Below are 18941 nucleotides of genomic sequence, written 5' to 3'. Positions count from 1 at the left end.
AGGACTCTGTTTGCTTATCACTTGGATTTGGGTCAAGACAGGGAGACAGGGAGCATCAGGCAGAGGTGTCTCTGGAATCCATGGTAGGACACTCTGCCTCTTCTCCTCTGCAATCTTCTTTCCCTTCCCCTAAATGGGAAAGACTGTGGTGAGGAACAGAAATGGTTAAATTGAATTTGTCCATCTTTTTACTTCCTATGAGTCATGTTCCTCAACACTACCCATCTGTGTATAAAAATCTTCTACAACTCATTAAAGAAATATTTCCACTTTGGCTCAGTAAAGACAGAGGACTCCCACAATAAAGCACCACGCAGGTAAAACAATGACAAAGGGTAGAATGAATGATTAAAATGCCCATCCCAGTGCCCTGAGATGGGGCAGTCAGTGGTAACACAGCATTAAATTATGGCAGATGCCATTTGCATCCTCTTCCTTTGGTGTGGTCTCCAGGAAAGACTAATATTTCCATTTGCCACGGAATGACCTAATGGATGTCCAAATGAATGATCAGCAAATGCATTTTATGTGCTTCTATTTATGTACCTTTATTTTCACAGCCCCAATGCAAGCACCAGAACAGCACTTCCACTTTCCTACCCAAGGGCTGAGAGACTGCCCACACTAATGAAGTCTGCCCTTACCCTGTGTGCCCTTTTCACGTATGGCACAACTGAGTCATGCCCCTTGGTTGAGGTAGTGTGCTTGACACAACAAAAATAAGAGGTAGAGCTAATTACCACTACAGCAATAAAAACAGGAGTGTCCTTTTCATAAGCCAGTCTCAAACTGAATTCCTATCAAAATCCAGTGGTTTTTTTATAGAAATGAAGTTAATAGATACCTAGAACTACTGAATGAACCGACAGGATCTCTCTGCATTTAGCAACAAGCTTTGAAAACCTTAATCTTGTGAGTCAGTAATAACAGTGGAGGAAGCCAAGCCAATCTTGGGTCTATAATAATAAGACAAGCTGTTTAAAAGACCTCCCCTGAAACAAATGTGCAAACGTCTCACCAAGGCTCAGATGCTGATTTAAGATTAGACAGTGTAAATGTATTTATTTTGGTATCAGTTAAGAACAAGTTGTGTTTCTCATTCATAAAGGTTTAAAGCAAATGGTTTAACAGCACTTGAGCAGAAGCTCCTAAGTCTTTCTCCAAATGCCACTGACACCCCTGCCTGTCCTGTGCCCCAGCTAATTCTCTGTGGCTTTCACCTGTTCTAGCACAATTTAAATACATCAGGCTCCTTCTTCATTATCAAAGTTCAACCTACAAATACAAATTTTCCTTTGACAAAATCCTGCCGAGGGAGGCCAGTGCTGGCTGTGACACTGCTGCCAAAAAGAACCAGCCAGGAAAAACCCAAAGGCTACACAGAGAGACAGGGGAAGATTTTGAGAGCAATATTCTTCTAGATACTGCATTAGGAGTGGTGTTATTTAAAAAGTGAAGGGCTGATACAGAAAAGCTGATGATCAGCACTGCAGCACTAACTGAGGAAAAGCAGAATTATTATTGCCACAACTACAGAAGAGCTAAAAGTCCAGATATTAAACCAAGTCAGGTGAAGAGGCAGCTTTACAGCAGATGAAATTCAACACTGATAAACATGTGTTAATGCCCTGAAGAGTATTTGGGCTACTCTTCTCCACCTCTGGGCCCTCCACTTCTCGCTAGGTAAATCAGGAGATGGGCTCACAGGAACACCCACATCAAGTTAAGATTCCAAACAGAGCAAAATCCCCTTGGACGGACTATCATGATTCACTGCATGAACAGCTAAATGATCCAACCTAGAAGAGCAGGAACCTATGGCAAATTCATCTCCATGATGCATTACAGAGCTGATTTAATCTTTTTTTCCCTCTCTGGCCATCGAGCCTGGGTTGTTATCAGAGCCCAGACAGTGGGCAAGACAGTGTCCTTTTATCCACTACAGAATGACTGCAGCGTTGCTGAGCCCAGGAAAAGGGAACAGACTCAAAAATTTCCATTACTAAAAGAGGGAAAACATCCTAGATAATTTTGGGAGTCAAAATCCCAGCTGTGCAGGTGCCTCTGGAGCCTTCATCCCATGTGTGTTAATCTACAGGGAAATGAAGTGCTGCACCCTGGGTAAGGCAGGGGTTAATTCCAACTGCTGTCGAATGCCCCAAGTCTGTGCTCTGTTCATCAGAGCATTAAATCTGAAAGCTCAAGAGAGTAGTGCAGCCGTGCTGCAAGGGCTATGTTATAAAGTTCTGCATTAAAAATTCATATCGTAGGCTTGCCACAGTACTCTGCTCTGGCTGAAAGGAGAGCTGGCGGGGAAATATTAGACACCCCACTGTCTTCCTGGCAATTGGAGACATTCCTCAACAAACAGCACCTCAGGAAGGGAATGAAAGGGCAAACAAACCGTGAAACAAATCAATGAGTTCAATTATCTCTCTCTCTCTCTCTCGGAAAGGAAACTTTTCATTTTTAAGGCTGTTTCATGAAATCTTTTAATGATGGCCCTGCACACGGGTGCTGGGCACTCTGGCTGCAGAGCAGAGCCGGCTGCTTGGCAGGGCTTTTTATTTGTTTTACACGAGACACAGATTCCCAAACACAGAGGGTGAAACAGAGAGCAGGGTATAGGGATCTCTCTGCACAACTCTGCTTACCCTTTACATTACCACGGCCACGTGGGATAAGAAGCTGTAGAAATTGTTCCCACTTTCCCTGAAGTGTCTCCAGCAAAGAGTGAATTTAGATTTATTAAGATGGTTAGTTACTCCATGGTTATGTGCTCCTCACTACTGGTTAAGGCTGTGTGCATTTCACAGCGATTTATGGCAGCCCAACTGGTGGATGACACAGCTCACAATGATGGAAATGGGTGGTATACTTTTATGAAAGCCATATGTGCCCCTCAGGTTATCTGTCTGATGTATTCAGGCAGGTTAATAATCCCCATCCCATAAATGAGGAAATACATAGGAAATGAAACGTCAGTAAATACAATTTCTTGAGGAAACCACGCAAAAGAAAAGTTACCTGCTCACAATCCTCCCCTGCAACTCTGCTTAGCACCAACTATAATAGAAAGATTCCCTTTTCCCAGAGCTGAATTTTGACTCAAAGGAAGGGAAAGAAAGAAAACAGAAACCATTGGATAAAAGTTGCCATGGCACTTCATCTGTATTTTTTCATATATATTAACATATCTGCTTTTTAGTATAGCTGAAAACCCAAGTGGCTTCAGCCCAGCAATCTGGGTTTCAAGGGGCTCAGCCCCATGAGGAGGGACAAGGGGATAGAAATTCATCCACAGGGTGCAGTCTCCAGGGAACCCAGGAGATTTATGCCCAGCACAAAACAAATCAACACCAGACTAGCCTAAAGCTCCTCACTAATAAAAACCTGTGTGGGGGAGGGAATAAACCCCCACTATTCAGCTGAAAGTTCATTAGTTCCATGAAGGAATGAAGACAGGCTGGAAAGCTGGTGACCACGAGTAACCAAAGATCAGCTATTAAAAGGCACTGAAAATCTGCTACAAAAGGTTAGTAACCCCAAGGCAGTTCTTCAGTCAAATTTAATTTTTGCTCAGAATTTCTTACAAATAGGCACTTAGAGCTTGCAAGCAAGATTTGATCAGCTGGGGTTTATTCTGGGTTCCAAGCAGCTGCATCCAAGCAAAACAGGGGAACCAGAAGTGCTTTCCTCTGTGTACTGCCTTGATTTCCCAGCTGTGATCCTTGCTCTAGTGCTGGTTGCCTTCCAGTGTCCCAGCCCCTGAGCAATCTCCCTGTGACTCAGTTTCTCAAGGTATTAAAACTCTGAGAGGCAAGGCACAAAATCACAGCCTCTGCTCTGTTCTGCTCCTGCAGAAACACCAGAGAAGCGTTAAGGGTTAATAATCTCAGGCTTACAGGATTTGTGTATTATGCATTTGTTTATTTAATGCTTTACATGAATGCTAATGAAGTTATTAACAGGCCTGCATGTTGTCTATTGTTTTTCTTGGGTTTAGTGTCTGCACCATCCTGCCTTATCCCTTCTGTTCCATGAGCTGGCCAACACCCAGCTCTTCCAAATCCCTGAATCAGTGTTCTACACTGGATTCTCAGTTTCCTGATAAAAGTCAGTATTTTTAAAAATTTATTTGTTAAAACATTATCCTTTAAAAAAAAATCTCATCAAGATAAAGCAATTTTAGTTCCCCCACACCAGATATCTTCTGTGACACAAAACTACAGTCCCACATGGCCTTATTGTCTTTTAATTAGATCAGAGATATGTAAATGAGACAATATTTCTTAGGTCCCATTAAGTGATGTCTCCAGGAAGATCAGAGGGGGCTGAACACTCTTCTGACATCCACACCCTCTCACTGACCTGCCCCACACTCCAACTGCTCCTCAGGAAGGTCTGATTTACTGGAAATGCCACTGTTTTATGGTCTTATTACTGCCAAAACTGCCCCAAGTCTGCAGACCAAAACCCCTTTTGTCCTGCAACCAGAGCACAGGGCAAATGCAGGGGTGCAAGTGCTGAGCTGACACCTCCTTCCCAGCCCTGCTTCTGCCACAGACATGAGGAAAAGGGCCCAAAGGGAACTCAAATAATTACATGGCAGTGGGCAGGAGAAATTGGGAGTTTTAAAGCAGGGATGACCTGTACAGCAATGCAGGCACAGGACTTCATTCTGTAGCCTTTACCCTGAGAAATGGGAAGAGCCCTGAGTTCTCAACATCAACTGAACTGATGACACAAATCAAAAATACTTTTTATTTTTAAGGCACTGTGGAAAGGATAATATCTCTGCCTCTGCAGTGAGGTGGCTGATAGCTGGGGCATCACAGCAACTTTTTAAGGCAGGGATGGGTTCTGACCACCTACATTTAGGTGTAGGTTTAACAAGATGCTGAAAAACCTTGCTAATGAGGAAACAGCATTGGGACACTTCCATAAGGCAAGTTGTGCCAGATGCAGCCTCTGACAGTGATGGCTCACACCTTCCTGTCCTTGGAAAAGGCAACAAAAAACCCAAATGAAAGCACTGGGGGAATGTGAAAGTTGTCTGTATGAAGCAATTCGGGATTGGGGAGCAGGGCTGCCAGCTCTCACAGCAAACACCTGGATCTCCAAAGGGACACAAGATCCAGGCAGAAGGAAGAGGCTGTTTTCCAGCATACAGAGTTTTAGTGCCTGGGGTGTCACTAAGTTTCCTGAAGTTCCCATCTCGTTCAGGACGTTCTTGTCTCTCTCAATAAACGAGGGAGCACAGTGCACTTTCCTGACTCATTTCTCTGCCTGCGTGGGAGTGGGAAAAACAGCTGGAATCCATCCCTGGAGCACAAGGAGAGTTTCCAGCACACCCCAGTGCAGGAAGTCACCCATTAAACACGTGGCCAGGTAGAGACAAGCAGTGCAGCACCTGTCAGTTTAACTCAGCACCTCCTGCAGAGCTCTGCTTTGGGCTGGAAATGGTGACCCCGCAGGGCAGGGCCCGATTGGAAACAGCTGAACCATTTGTTTTTGATGATCCCAGGGTTTCTCTGCTGCCTCCCCCCCACCACCCCAGCCCTGCAGGAGCTGGAGCAGGCACAGCCACGTGCCCTCCTGCTGTCACAGACAAGGAAGCAGTTCTGCACCAAAATAACTCTGTTGATTTGCTACTTTGCATTGAAAAAAAGAATTAAAAAGAGACTGTTGTAATTTGCAGACACACATGAAAGAGTGGAATCCAGGCTCAGCTGACTGGCAGATGCAAGCCCAAGGACCTTGTCCCTGCTGGGGGCAGATGTGCCTCTGCCAGGAGGTTTTCCTTCCCTCTGACTCGCCCCTCTTCTTCCTCACACAGCCCTGCCAGGCACCTTCAGAGCTCAGTTGCTGCAGGTAAAAGGACCTGCTGTGGTGAGATGGCTCAGAAAGCTGCAGTGTCCTTTGGCTGGCCTCACAGGGAAAGCCTATCCCTGCTGGAGGCTGGCACGGCAGGACACACACGTGGTCCCTCTGCTCCTGGACCAGCTGCACCAGCCTGGAGGGGTCTGGCTCCACAAGAGCAAGTGGGGACAGACAGGACAGGGACACAGGGACACTCCTGCCCCTTGTCACTTCACACAGATCCTCTCCATGCAGCTGCACTCCCATGGAGAAGCCCTGGCTGATGACCCCCAGCCTGGCTGGCACAGGAACCAAAGTGCTTTGCATTTATTTAAAGATTTCCCATCTAAGGATCTCATGTCAACCCAAGGTTACAGATAACAGGGTGATGACTAGAATATGCTGGAATACCCTAAGGCTATGTTTTTCTAGTTTGGGTTGTTAAATAACACCAGCTTTTAGGCTATGCTAGAAAAAGGAACTGAACAGTCTCACTGGAGGTTAAAACACAAACAAAATAAAAGCCCTGAGAGGACCTAGGGCACTTTGGTGCAGTCAGACAGTTACATTAACTAATTTGCAAGCATTACAAGTCCAACAAAAGAGGCACCAGAGCCCAGCTACAGCACGAACTCCTGATTCCAGTGGCTCCATTTATATGGAGTTCTCAGAAAAGCAGCCTTAGAAATGAAAAATGAAAATAAATAACCCTTTTGTCAGCTTGTGGTCTATCATTTGCATGTCTGCATATTTCTAGACGCCAGCCAAGGCTTGACTGTTGCCTTTGGGCATTAACCACACTCCTTGTGCCTCAGTTTCCCTATCCAAAAGTAAAGGTTAATGCCAAGTGTTTTACAGGAACACTGAATTGTCTTCCCATACAACTTTGCAGCTTTTCTGGTGTGACTGCAGGCTGAGCGAAAAATGTGACAAAAAGAACTGGTTTGCACATGGGCTCTCAAGCCCTCTTTCACACCAAAGACTTTGTCAAAATAAGAAGCAGATCTCCAAAATATTTCCATCCATCTTCACTTGTAGGTTTTTTAAGCAAAATAATAATGTCATAATAGTGACTTTCAACCTGGTGAGTTTTGCATAAAGCACAGTTAAAACTTTGAACCTCAAATGTTAAATGCAGAGGGAGCTTTCTGTAAGAGTCAAAACATTCAATTTTCTTTCACTTTTTTTTTTCCTTTAAAAAAATAGCTGTCAGTAACATCTTCACTGGTTTATCATCCTCTCCTTGCCACCAATCCTGGGGTTTCACTGGTGGCAGTAGGACTAGGAAACTGAGGGAAAAGCTCTGAAAAGAGACATGGCCTATGAAGTTCTCCATCTCCTGTTTTTAGGGAAATCACTTTAAATACAGCAATAATTCCAAAGCTGAGCATCAGAAGTTAATGACTCATCAAAGGAACAGGAAATAGGAAACTTTAAGACCTTAAAGGCACAGCAAATAGAAGCTATTTCATGTCATGTCCAACATCACCACCCTAACTACAGTACTTCAGGCTCAATGGGGGGAAGCAGCATTGAGACCATTTATCACAGTAATTATGTGATGCTGGAGGGAGCACAACTTTATTTTTTATTCAGTTTGACCCTGAGCACCATCAAAATGCAAGACTACAAACATTTGAGAAGTGATATATTGGCACCAGCCAGCACTTAAACAAGAAAGATTTGTTAAAATAAAATTAAAGTAAATAATTCAATTCCCACTATATATTGGGAATTATTCCCCTGAAGTCCAAGTTAACTGAGATTTGCCCCAAAATAATAGAAGATTTAACATACTTCAATTCCAGCACGTAACTCCAGGCAGAAATAACTCTTCAGGAATTCTCTAAAACTTTTGGTTGCCTGTCTCCAAGCCTAATCCTCCACTCCTTCCATGCTGAAAAGCACATCTGTAGAACTTTATTCTACACTGATGCCTGAAGGACAGGTCTGTTTGATAATGTGGAAGAAGAGCATAGTTTACCCCAGAGAGCCAAAAACCACAGGCATCTCCTCCTGTTCCCATTATCCTCCTGTGTCATCCTTAGCTGTGCTGCCAAAATAAACAATAATCAGTCTGATCTATGGAAGGACAACAATTCTCTGCCCATATACTGGAGGCAAAATGTTTTTCTCCAAGTTATTGAAAGTAGCTGTGTTTGGATGACTGCTTCAGTAAATATGAAAGGCTCCTTCCCCGTTGCATTCCTGTGCTACTTTTAGAAGGACAAAAAGTCTGAATCTTACAGAAAATCCACTGGTAATAGAATTGGTGGTGGCAGAGCTGCTCTGACTGACAATCTTAACCTAAACATTTTCTGGTTTGTGTTGTTTATGGAGGCTTTTTATTGCAGAACTGGGAGGGGGGGGAGAGAGAGGAGTGGGCAGTACCCGAAATCCTCACAAGACTACTTAAAGCTGGCTGGTGAAAATGGAGCATTTCAGTGAAATTCGATATTTTCTTTCATCAAAGGCAGGGAGCCTCAACCCACATGTTAACAGTAATGTAACAAGCCTACTGTATGTGCTGCAACCCAAGGTCCTTTTCCAATTAGAATTCATTTAGGCTGGGGGAGAGCAGGGGTCGGAGCAAAGAGGTGGCTCTGGAATTGATCTAAAACTGGAATCCAACCATTCCGGCTGGGAACTCAGCTGGGAATCCCAAGCACTTGCTTGGATTCTGCAGCAAACCAGAAATGAAAAAGCACTGTTAAAGAGAACAGTTTGTCCCTGGAAAACTGAGGAAATGTAGACAGAATGTTTCTTTTTCTACAAAGAAAGAAAGAAAGAAAAAGGAAAGTCTGTTGCACTAGAAAAAAAAAATAAACAACCCCAATATTCTTTAATTTTGCTGAAACTCAAGTTAGCGTTTGCTTTTCGATTCCAGGTCTGATAGAATCTCCAGATCAAACTCATTAATGTTGGTTAAACCCAGTTTTGCTGATAGGAATGTGTGGGACAGCAAACAAAATCAGTGTCAGGCCTCAAGAGAGGATGTGCCTCTTTAATTGAAAAAGGCAGAGTAATCATTCATTTATTTAACCCAGAGATGATTATAATCTGAAAACCTTGAAATCCTCTTACACAACAACTGTTTTGGCAAGCCCCTCTGTGTTCCAACAAATATTAAACTGTGCTTGCCATTTGTCTAAGGAATCTTGTATTAATAAACATGAAGAAGAACACTTTTACCTCCCACACTCAATGACAGAAGAAAACAAAGACCAGCTGTATTCATCAATGGATCCTTGTTCTGCACATAAAGGCTAATTACATTTTACTTCAAGCCTACACATGGAAAACTTTGCTCCTGCCATCTTGTCAAAGGCAGCTTCTGATATTCCAGCTGACAGACTGCAATGACTGCACATAATAAACTTCTTTTTGTCATTAACACCTTCAGTGCCCGGCCCGGGGCTGTGCTGGGGCTCAGGGAAGGGGCAGGGGCAGCACACACCCACCTGCTGGGAATTCTGTACGTGGGGATGACAGAATTGGGCTGGAAATTTTAATTCCAGCCACTGATCTCATCTGAAGGTGCTTGGCTGTGCCTCTGTCCCTCCCTTTGCACTTAGAGTACTTTGAATGGGACATTGTGAAAAGATAAAACAAACAAGTTGACATAACGATTCCCAACTTTTCAGATCACCACAACTGGTCTCCAGGATAAAATCCAGACTCCTTAATGCTGATAATGAAGATTTCTCACTCTGTATTTCTTCTGCTTCTTGGGGTTTTTTTGCCTTGTTTGAAAGATTTTCAAAGTTTCAAGTAGCTGAAAGACAGCTTTATTCTGAGACTGAAAATCTTGAAAGGACTGTTAGCTTTTAAATATTGACAATTATCTGGTTTTTTTTCCTGAAGGCACTCCAATTCATCTGCATCAAATAAGCGTCTGTAAAACTAACAATTCTGGCCTAAGATAAAAATCACATGTTTTTAAAACATAAAATTAAAATTGGCAATACAAGTAGCTTTTCAGACTTAGATCAAAAGAGGGCTTCTTTTAAGAAAAGAATCAAACTGTCTTTCACCCTTTTTATTGGTGTTTCTTCAGCCCTTCTCCCAGCTTTTACAATTAAAATAGATGACTCAATTTCACTGTCTACATTCAGTTCCCTTTTCATGTTCTTCTAGATTTTCATATTGCAAAATTTGGGCTGCAAATGCTACAGATGACTGTTGTTATGCAAGAACTATTCCTGCCATAAATATCCAAAACAATGATAAAATATTTCTGCTGTTATTAGGACCTACAAGTTTGTTTTCACAGTACATTAGTCTGGGAGATAAAGTACAAGCTTAATGTCTGGTTCAGGATTCAGATCCATGACCACTATATTCCAGACCCAGTCTCCATAATCATTCAGCTACAGAACACAATAAACTTCTTGTTACTGTAGATGTCACTAATTTTATGTAATTCTATATAAATTAGGTAAGAATCATTCTCAAGATCATATAAAAACCAAGTATTTCTGTGTGAATCTCCCCAAAAGAGTGAGATTAGAAATGCAAACAAATATTTTAGAGAACAGCTTTTGCTCAGTGTAAGATAAATTACAGCATCTAGGGAAACAGTATTAAAAAATGAAGCACTCTGCAAATAAACACATTAAAAAGGTGAGAGGTTATTAGGTTCAGTGCCTACAACCACTGATCTCTGCCTGTTTTCCCAGAAGTAACTGCAACACGAAATAAGAGCAACAATAACGGTTATGTGAAGGAAAAAACAAAGTCAATCTGCAGGAATTAAAGGCTCCATCTGAAGCAGCATTTGTTTACGTCCCTTAGAGAGGGATGAATCAATGAGGGAACAAAAATATTTTTGATCCTCTTGCATGGAATTCATCCTACATGAAGCTCAAAGGAAACTGGACTTCCAAATCCAGACCAAAATTCACCTGAAAGATTATCCTGAAGGACATGAAAGGTGTTTAAACTCCAAGTGCTGATTGTTAAAACTAACATGGGCTGAATTTTGTGAGCTCCAGGGGTTCCCCACATCCTCAGTGGGGAATCAGATCCTCAATAGGCATAGAACCACAGGGTAAGAAATTTAAAATTGGTGCCAGTTTGACTGGCTTTTAACCCTGGGCAGTGGGTACAGGGAGGTGACAGAGTCCCAGCCCTTCCCTTGAGTGTCCCAGCCATCTGAAATGCCTGCTTCATTCCCATCCCATTTCCAGACACTGAAATGACTCTTTGTGCTTAATCCCACTGATCATGAGAATTCCTTCTCATTATTAACTTTCCTTAAATATGAAGGGTTCAAAGGAAACCAGCAGCAGTCTGTCTCCTTTGTTGTTCCCTGCCCTGATGGTTAATAAAACCAGAGGATAATTGGAAACAGTAGCTATTAAGAAGACAAGAATATATATTTTTTAATACTACCTTCATGTTCTACTTGAAAACAAGGAAAATCTGCCCAAAATGCTGCTCTCTGTAATTAGGGGTGAACCTGGCAGAGCAAGGACTACTACCCCAAAAGCAGAAAGAACCAGGGTGCCTAAGAATCAAACAGAAATGCTTTCCTAAATGAAGCTTTGTGTTCACCAAGATGGGAAGATCACAATGAATACCTTATTCCTGAACCTGCTCTATTTCTAAATAAAATACAAGAGATATACAGGGTAAGAGATACACAGACGAAGCACCTGAGAATGAAACCAGGAATGCAGCAGCGTGTGTGCCAGGAGAAGTGTCTTGTTGGGGAGAAGAAAATATAAAAACTAATAATCTCTCCATAGGAGGCCAAATTATGACCATGTTTTCCAAAAACTTGGATGCCTGAGTCTCCCTCATCTCATCTCTCTCCAACAGACAAATGCAAAACAAAAAAATCAGTGGTACCCTGAAGGAAGACACAGAAAGAAAACAGGGAAATCTTACTTTGCAGTAGTTTCTTCATCGTATTTTGTTTTCAGATCAAATAGCTCTGTCCTGGTTTTTTCCAAGGCTAAAAGGCATAAACATGAAGCATTACAGTACTGAAATAGCAGTATTCAGTCATAAATAAGGCTGTACATCTCCTGATGAAAAAAAATAAAGCTATACACCTCCTTAAGCTTTATCTTTCTACCTAGGCAAACCATTATGGCTTACAAAAAAACATAGGGTTTTGACTTTTTGCACTATTTCTTACAGTATTTCTGTTACATTGCAAAAATTTCCAGTTTCTGCTTAACCAAGCTAGACATTATTAGTTTCTTATTAAGCTGGCTAAACTGCTTATTCCTTTGAAATACTTATTGCAGTAGTTCAGGGAATAAAATTTCTTCTGTTCTCATAGTAAACAAAGGCAAATGTGTCCAGACCTGGAATTTCGAAGTGTGCAGAGATGAAAATTAATGGCAAGAAATGGGGTTCACACAGCTCAGTACAGATGTTTAGCACATTTGGAAATGTGTGGAAGCAGAACACACATGGAGGGTAAGTTCCATGGCCTGCTCTAATTCCAGGGATGCTCTGTGTATGCTCCATGGCCTTGCCCCTGTTATTTGCCAATGACAGCTGCAACAAGAGTGTTTGCTCTGATTCACAAAGCACATCTGAGCTCTGATGGACCTCCCTGCATGCCAAGAGCTGCTCCACATCCAGTCCTGACACACCCAACGATCCCTGTCCTCTCACCTCCCACCTGATCATCTGGAAAAGGTCACAAAAGCCATGCCAAACCTGTTTGCAGAGCTTGAACTTTGTGTTCGGCTTCCTCCAGCTTCGAGGCTGTCGACATCTGGGTCTCCTGCAATTTTCTGTGAAGGGGAGAGGAGAGGTGAGAGCAGAGCAAACAACTCATCTGTGCCTTGCAGATTTGGGGGATAGAGCCATTCAGTGTCTCAACTGGAAGGAGACAACTGCCAACACCACAGAGGCTCGGAGGTGCTTCCATGGGACCCATAAATGCTGTCACGTTGTGAGATGCTGCTCCTACTTTGTTGTCCCACTTATTAAAATTTTAACAGTGTAGCCACCTCATAACATAAGCTGTGAACATTATAAAGAGTTGACTGCTATATAAACGACAACTTCAGTGGAAGGTTTTCTTGAGCATAATTTGTTTTGGAAATGTCACACACATTGAGAAAATTGTCACCAAGCACCCTCTGTTGTACAAAGTTAGTACAAGAAGAATGATACATTTCCATTTTAGTGTCATAATGAAGGAATTTGTTGCCATAACTGATAGAGTGAATAGATGCAGCAGCTGTTTCATCAGAGCTGTAATGGGTGCCAAATGCAGCAATATTATTAGCTACTCTTTAAGAAAACACACATATTTCAAAACAAATCTCACAGTGATATTTTCTACAGAACATGAGCAAAACTTTAATATGCTCACATTTCTTACGTCCACAGGCAACATTTTCTTGTTTGTGTCAGTCAAACTCATTTTTACATCATCTGGCCAGGCAGCCACTGCACTCCTTGCTAAGGGCCAGGCTGCAGGAGTTATAAAACTCATCTTTGAAAGGAGCTGCTCCAACATCTCCCAGGAGCCATGCTTTTTACAACACTGCTTTTAGGATATTCTGCAGATCTCAGAATTGTGAAATGGCTTATGAAACTACCAGCATCCTGCCTGCACTCCATAGGGTGCACAAATTTCTTCTCCAACACTGCTGACCAGGTTAATAACTATTTATAGCCAGAAACATGCATCAGTTCCCTTCATACTGAACCATATACTTTGAGACTTCAAAACCTCTCTTACACACACTTTTATTTGCATTCCAAGACCTGCCATTTTGTTTTATTTTTAAGTACATTGAAATTGCAGTTGTTAAAACCACTGCTTACAAGCTGCTTATCAAATAGCAACCGCAGGTATTGACAAATTAAAAAAAAAACAACTTTGCATTCACTGGTAGATTCTCCTCATTCAGCCCTGAATTTAAACAATCAACCCTCCAACTAAAAAAGCTCACGTGAACTGAAGGTTTTCCACGCTATGTTGAACACATTATAGCTTCAGTGTTATTGCTCCACAAGAGAAATAAATTTTCCAGGCAGGGAATGCAGCCTGAAAGAACTCCCTCTTTAGCCCCTTGGTTTTCTCCTGCCTGATTTATTTGCCCACCAACCTAAAGAATCAAATGCTCCCTTCTCATTTGCAAAAGATCAGAAATGCATCCTAAATGTTTTTTTTTTAATCAATAGTAAATAATGAAAACCCTTCTTAATTTTGGCATGGAGGAAGATGCAAACCTCCCCAGGATAATTCAGGGAGACATCCCCTGTCCCAGGCATTCCCAGGGGAGCAGAGGTGGTGCCCCCCTGGCCCTGGCTGTGGGTGCAGTGGCTCACCTGCCCCAGCCAGGGCTGCAGAGCCTGTGACACACAGGCTAATGGAGACAGATGGGTGCCACAGAGGACAGTGCAGCCAGGGAGGAATAAAAGCAGGTTTGCACCCTCCTGAACGTGACACCCCCCCAGCACACCACAGAGAAGAGACAATCTGTCCTAGTTTCACTTCCACACTCTCCTGACTGTTTTCCTGGGCAAAGCTGAGTATCAAATGATCCCGTGTCAAAGGCATGAATCGCCAGAATCACTCAGTGGATGAGCTGTCTCCAGCCACCAGCCCTGGCTGGGAAGATTAAACAGAAAAATACCTCTCTGCTCCTCCCCAGCACCCAGACACACACTCACACACTCACTCACCTCTCCTTCTCCGCAAAATCATTTTGTAACTTTTGTTCCTTTTCAAGGGCTATGTTCTCCGCTTGGTTCTTCAGGGTCTGTTCATATTCTCGGATTTTCTCCTTAAGTGCTTTTATTGTAACCTCTGCAGGAAAACAATAGGGGAAGAATGAGTTTACACAGCTCCACGTGGTTCCACAACACAAGGCTTACTTTACCCTGTAGGCTCAGTGTGTTTTAAACTTTAGCTCTTCAACTCTGACACAAAATCAATGGCTATGAGTCCCTTTGGAGACCTTTTACTCCCTAAATGTTAAATTGAACTTTAAGTGTTTAGGTTGAGAAGGATCAATGGAGTTTGCTGGAAAGCAGAGTGAAGAAGGTTCCTCTAACATGAATTTTTTTAAAAAAGAAGGAAAAAAATCAATTGTAAAATATAATATCACCTTATTGACTAGCCTAAAATTAGCTCAGTGCTGAGAGAAGATTAATAAAGTCCCAGTGTAGGTTTAAGTATGCATTTACACACAGGACACTTCATTCACCTGACCGTGCTCATGCACTAAGAGGCCGCCCCACCATGGCTCATGCACAGATGCAATCTCACACTAATTGAACAGGTATCTGGGATACAGCTCTGTTCTGCTTCCCAGCTGATGGGAAACCTGGCATTTGGGATCCAACTGCTGCATTCACAGCAGGCACCGGTGCTCTGCACGTCCCAGTTGCTGTCACTGCCTCGTCCTCTGCCCCAGGGTTTACACACAAACATTGACTATTTTAACTTTCTGAGGCACTTGCAGCCTTCCAGGGAATTTGCAGAACCCTTCCTTAGGATAAAGGAGCTCTCCTGCATTTCCCCATGCCCAGCAGTGGATGGGAACAGATGTAGAAACCTGCAGAGTCACAGCTCAGCATCTCCTTACGTGCTCTGATGTGCTCCTATGTGAAAGCCCTGTGATCCCACCCACAGGAAAGGACTGAATCCTTATAGGGCTCAGCAGAGAAAAAGCAGCACATCCACCAGAGTATGCTTTGTAACAATAATGGAATTTGGAAAAAGCTTTGGACTGCCAGAATGCTCACAGCAGCAACACAGTTGAGTACTCACACTAGGATGCGGGGTGGGGGGGGGGGGGGAGGGTTTAAAGACATCAGCTTATTAACAGATACCATTAATAACTGTTGAGGAAAAAATAAAAACTTCTGGATGTGGAAAGTTTCATATTCTGCAGAAACATCCTAGGAAGACAAATCCTAATATGAAAAATAAACCCTATGGGCTTGGGAAAAAAAAAACAACTCCATAATATTACACAAACCCACACATTATCTTTTCAAAATCCCGATGCTGAGAGTTGAGCAGGGAGCTGTGAAGCAGACAGGAGGTAGCTGGTGACATGATCTGCTGTCTGGGCACTACCAAAGGGAGCTTGAGCCACTGTGACCACAAAAAAGGGGGGAAGAGTGGTAAAAATGCTTGCCAGCAAAGCAGCTGCCTCTGCCTGAAGGAGCAGGATTTTGCTGGCTGTGCAGAAATCAGCTGAGGCTCATTACTGAGTAACAGGCCGTGAAAAGGACACGTCACCTCTTTTTTTTTTTTCTTAAGCAAAGGGAAATTCTTCCCTGAGATCTGGGAAGTCATACAAGTCCTGATCTCTTCCTGAATAAGTAAAGGATGCTCCTTTGCACTGACAGTAGGATGCTGCTCCTGTGGGAAAAGGGGGCTGCACTCCCTCCTGGGCCACCTCTGCTCCAGGTGTTTGTATTTTATATAAACACCTTTCTATTTTTCAGATCTAAATCTCCAAAAATATTCTGGTATATGGCGAAGCAGAGAGCAAAACAATCTCATGGAAATGCACGTAATTGCACCTTGACTAAGTTTCAATGATTCATTTTAAAAGCAAACAAAACTACGAAAACAAATGCAAGAAGTGCACAAACATGGGGGAAAATGTAACTTTCGTAATAAAATCTGATTTTATCTTTAAGCACCTCATAATGGATGTGCTGGACAAGTATAGCTGAATCCTCTACACTGCTTGAAGCACTAAGTGCCTTCCTCAGTGCTCAGGTCAGCTACAGCTTGTCAGGCACTGCCATTTATACCAGTTTTGGAAGAATTTCTTACAGGCACCGTAGAGCTCATAGCAGCCCTCCAAACAAAGAGATTAACTGATCAAAGCACCCTCAGCTAACAACAGCCTTTTCCCTGGATAGCTTATTAATCCCTGTTTGAAACTAAGAGTAAAACCACTGCACTGGAGTGAAAAACAACACAACGGCTACAGTGGGGAAATGGAAAGGAAGTTCCAGCACACCAGGGAAAATCAAAATGTCAGTTATGAGTGGTTGTAGCAAAAAACTCTACAAGTCAAGAGCTTTTCCACTTTGTGGGATGAACCCCCATGTCATGCTTGGATGTACTAGATGCACAGCCTCAGGAAAACTTTGCACAGTGAACTGCAATGATTGTACATTTCCAGCAAAAAATACAGTTTTGCTTAGAGCATTACAGTTCCAACATGACATCTCCTGCAGTCCAGCCCGAATCATGGCATGCTGATACCTGTCCTCTCCAGGGGTCACACCCTCTACATCAAAAATATGTATATTCCAAAATATATAACTTAATAGATGTTCCCTCAGCAAAAAATGAGATTTAACAAAATCAACTTAGTTGTTAATGCAGCTTTCAAACATTACCTGAGTGCAACAGTTCCATAATACAAAAAACAAATTAAAATATCCAGATTTCCAAATGCCAAGACAATTTACCTTTCCACCATCCAGAACTGGCAGTAAAGATAGAAATGTAAAGTCCCAAGGATGGGCAACTAAGTGCATGGCTGGGAAAATTTTTTTCCTGGTGCAGGAAACTGAATCACAAGAAAACTTAAGCAGTCTTAAAGCCAACAGACTTTAAATCTCATTGAGATTTTCATGTATTTTTATGTACTTTAGTCTCATTAAAACTTAAATAATTTAACAGTAATGGCTTGTATTTACATTGCTCTATGGATGGTCTCTAGAGTAAAAATAAAGTGCATATACTGAATGTACTCCAGTAGTACATTTAGATAAGGAGAAACAGTACAGAAAAAGTTGCATTTTGTACAGATTCATATGTGGGTACAAAATACTGAATTTTTGTGTTTGTCTCTGCAAGCTGCACATCCTGCAAGTACCAACGCCCACGTTCAGCCTGATGTCAGTACCAGCACTGCCTCTCAGAAAATGTCACAAATAACGTCAGTCAGGTGTAATTTTCAGTGCTGAAGGCTACAACCAAATATGCAGAATAACAACTCCATCCTCTGACTTGGTGCTACAGTAAATGAAATTTGAAGAAATCCAAAGAGTCTGCCCAAAACCCATCCCCACACACAAATACAGAAGTGACCCTAATAGACTATTGCACTTTCTCTACTGAATTTCAATACTACTTTCACCTCAACCTTTAAGAAATAAAACTGAATGCAATTTCTGTCTTCAAATTTCAGTGTGCATTAAGAGCTGACAATATGGTTGCAACATACCCTGATTTTTCACCTCGGCGAATTCTTTATTGTATTCCTCCAGAGTTTCCCTAAGTTTCTGGTTTTCTGTTTCAATATCGTGCATGCGTTGAACCTTCAGCTGAAGCTGCTGTCCTAAATCCAAGGCTGGAACCGGATCTGAAAAAGAAACAGTAAAATAAAATGTAACAGGAGCACTTCTGGGACCCAAGCAGTTTAGAGTACAAGTGTCCTTTTTTTCTCCATTTTGGTGCCAGCAGAGCCCTACGTTGAGTTATCAGACGTGTAAATTCCTCATGTCATATATCCTGCAAACTTAAAAAAACCCCAGAACTATTTCATTCTATCTATGTTTCCTTTAAATACAGAGCTTGGCTGAGAGGGCTGGGGGTGTTCAGCCAGGAGAAGAAAAAGCTTTGGGGAGACTTAAAGCCCCTTCCAGTGCCCAAAGGGCTCCAAGAGAGCTGGAGAGGGACCTGGGACAAGGACCTGGAGTGACAGGACAAGGGGGAAAGGCTTCCCACTGCCAGAGGGCAGGGAGAGATGGGATACTGGGAAAAAAATCTTGGTTGTGAGGGTGCTGAGGTCCCAGCACAGACTGCCCTGGTTGCAGCTGCCCCTGGATCCCTGGAAATGTCCACTGCCAGGCTGGACAGGGCTTGGAGCACCCTGGGATAGTGGAAGTGTCCTTGCCCATAGCAGAGGATGGAAATGGATGAGCCCTAAGGTCCCTCCAACCCAAACCATTCTGTGATTCCATGAAATTTGGACACAGCTTCTTCATCCTGGCACTAATTCCCAGGACAGTCATGATACAAAGGCATGTGAGAATTTTGAGCTTCACATTTTTCATTGCAAAATGAGAATTTTTGGGTAAAAAGCAATCAAACCGCACAGCTGACTGACAGCTACTTT

General features: G+C 42.6%; 1 protein-coding gene across 6 annotated transcripts in view; it reads right to left on the bottom strand.

The window, feature by feature from the left end:
- The window catches only part of CUX1 (cut like homeobox 1), a 269656-nt gene that overhangs the window by 118213 nt on the left and 132502 nt on the right, over positions 1–18941 (bottom strand). For all 6 annotated transcript variants that reach the window (XM_021550821.3, XM_021550817.3, XM_021550818.3 and 3 more), the window contains exons 5-8: positions 18048–18185; positions 14527–14650; positions 12541–12617; positions 11755–11821 (exon numbers count right to left, since the gene is read on the bottom strand). In XM_021550821.3, the coding sequence (XP_021406496.2) occupies positions 11755–11821; positions 12541–12617; positions 14527–14650; positions 18048–18185 (406 nt within the window). The remainder of the gene's footprint in view (positions 1–11754; positions 11822–12540; positions 12618–14526; positions 14651–18047; positions 18186–18941) is intronic.

The sequence above is a fragment of the Lonchura striata genome, chromosome 20, assembly GCF_046129695.1.
Source record: "Lonchura striata isolate bLonStr1 chromosome 20, bLonStr1.mat, whole genome shotgun sequence".
NCBI lineage: Eukaryota > Metazoa > Chordata > Aves > Passeriformes > Estrildidae > Lonchura > Lonchura striata.
Note: the sequence above shows the minus strand (reverse complement) of the source record. Positions and strands in the feature narration are given on the sequence as shown.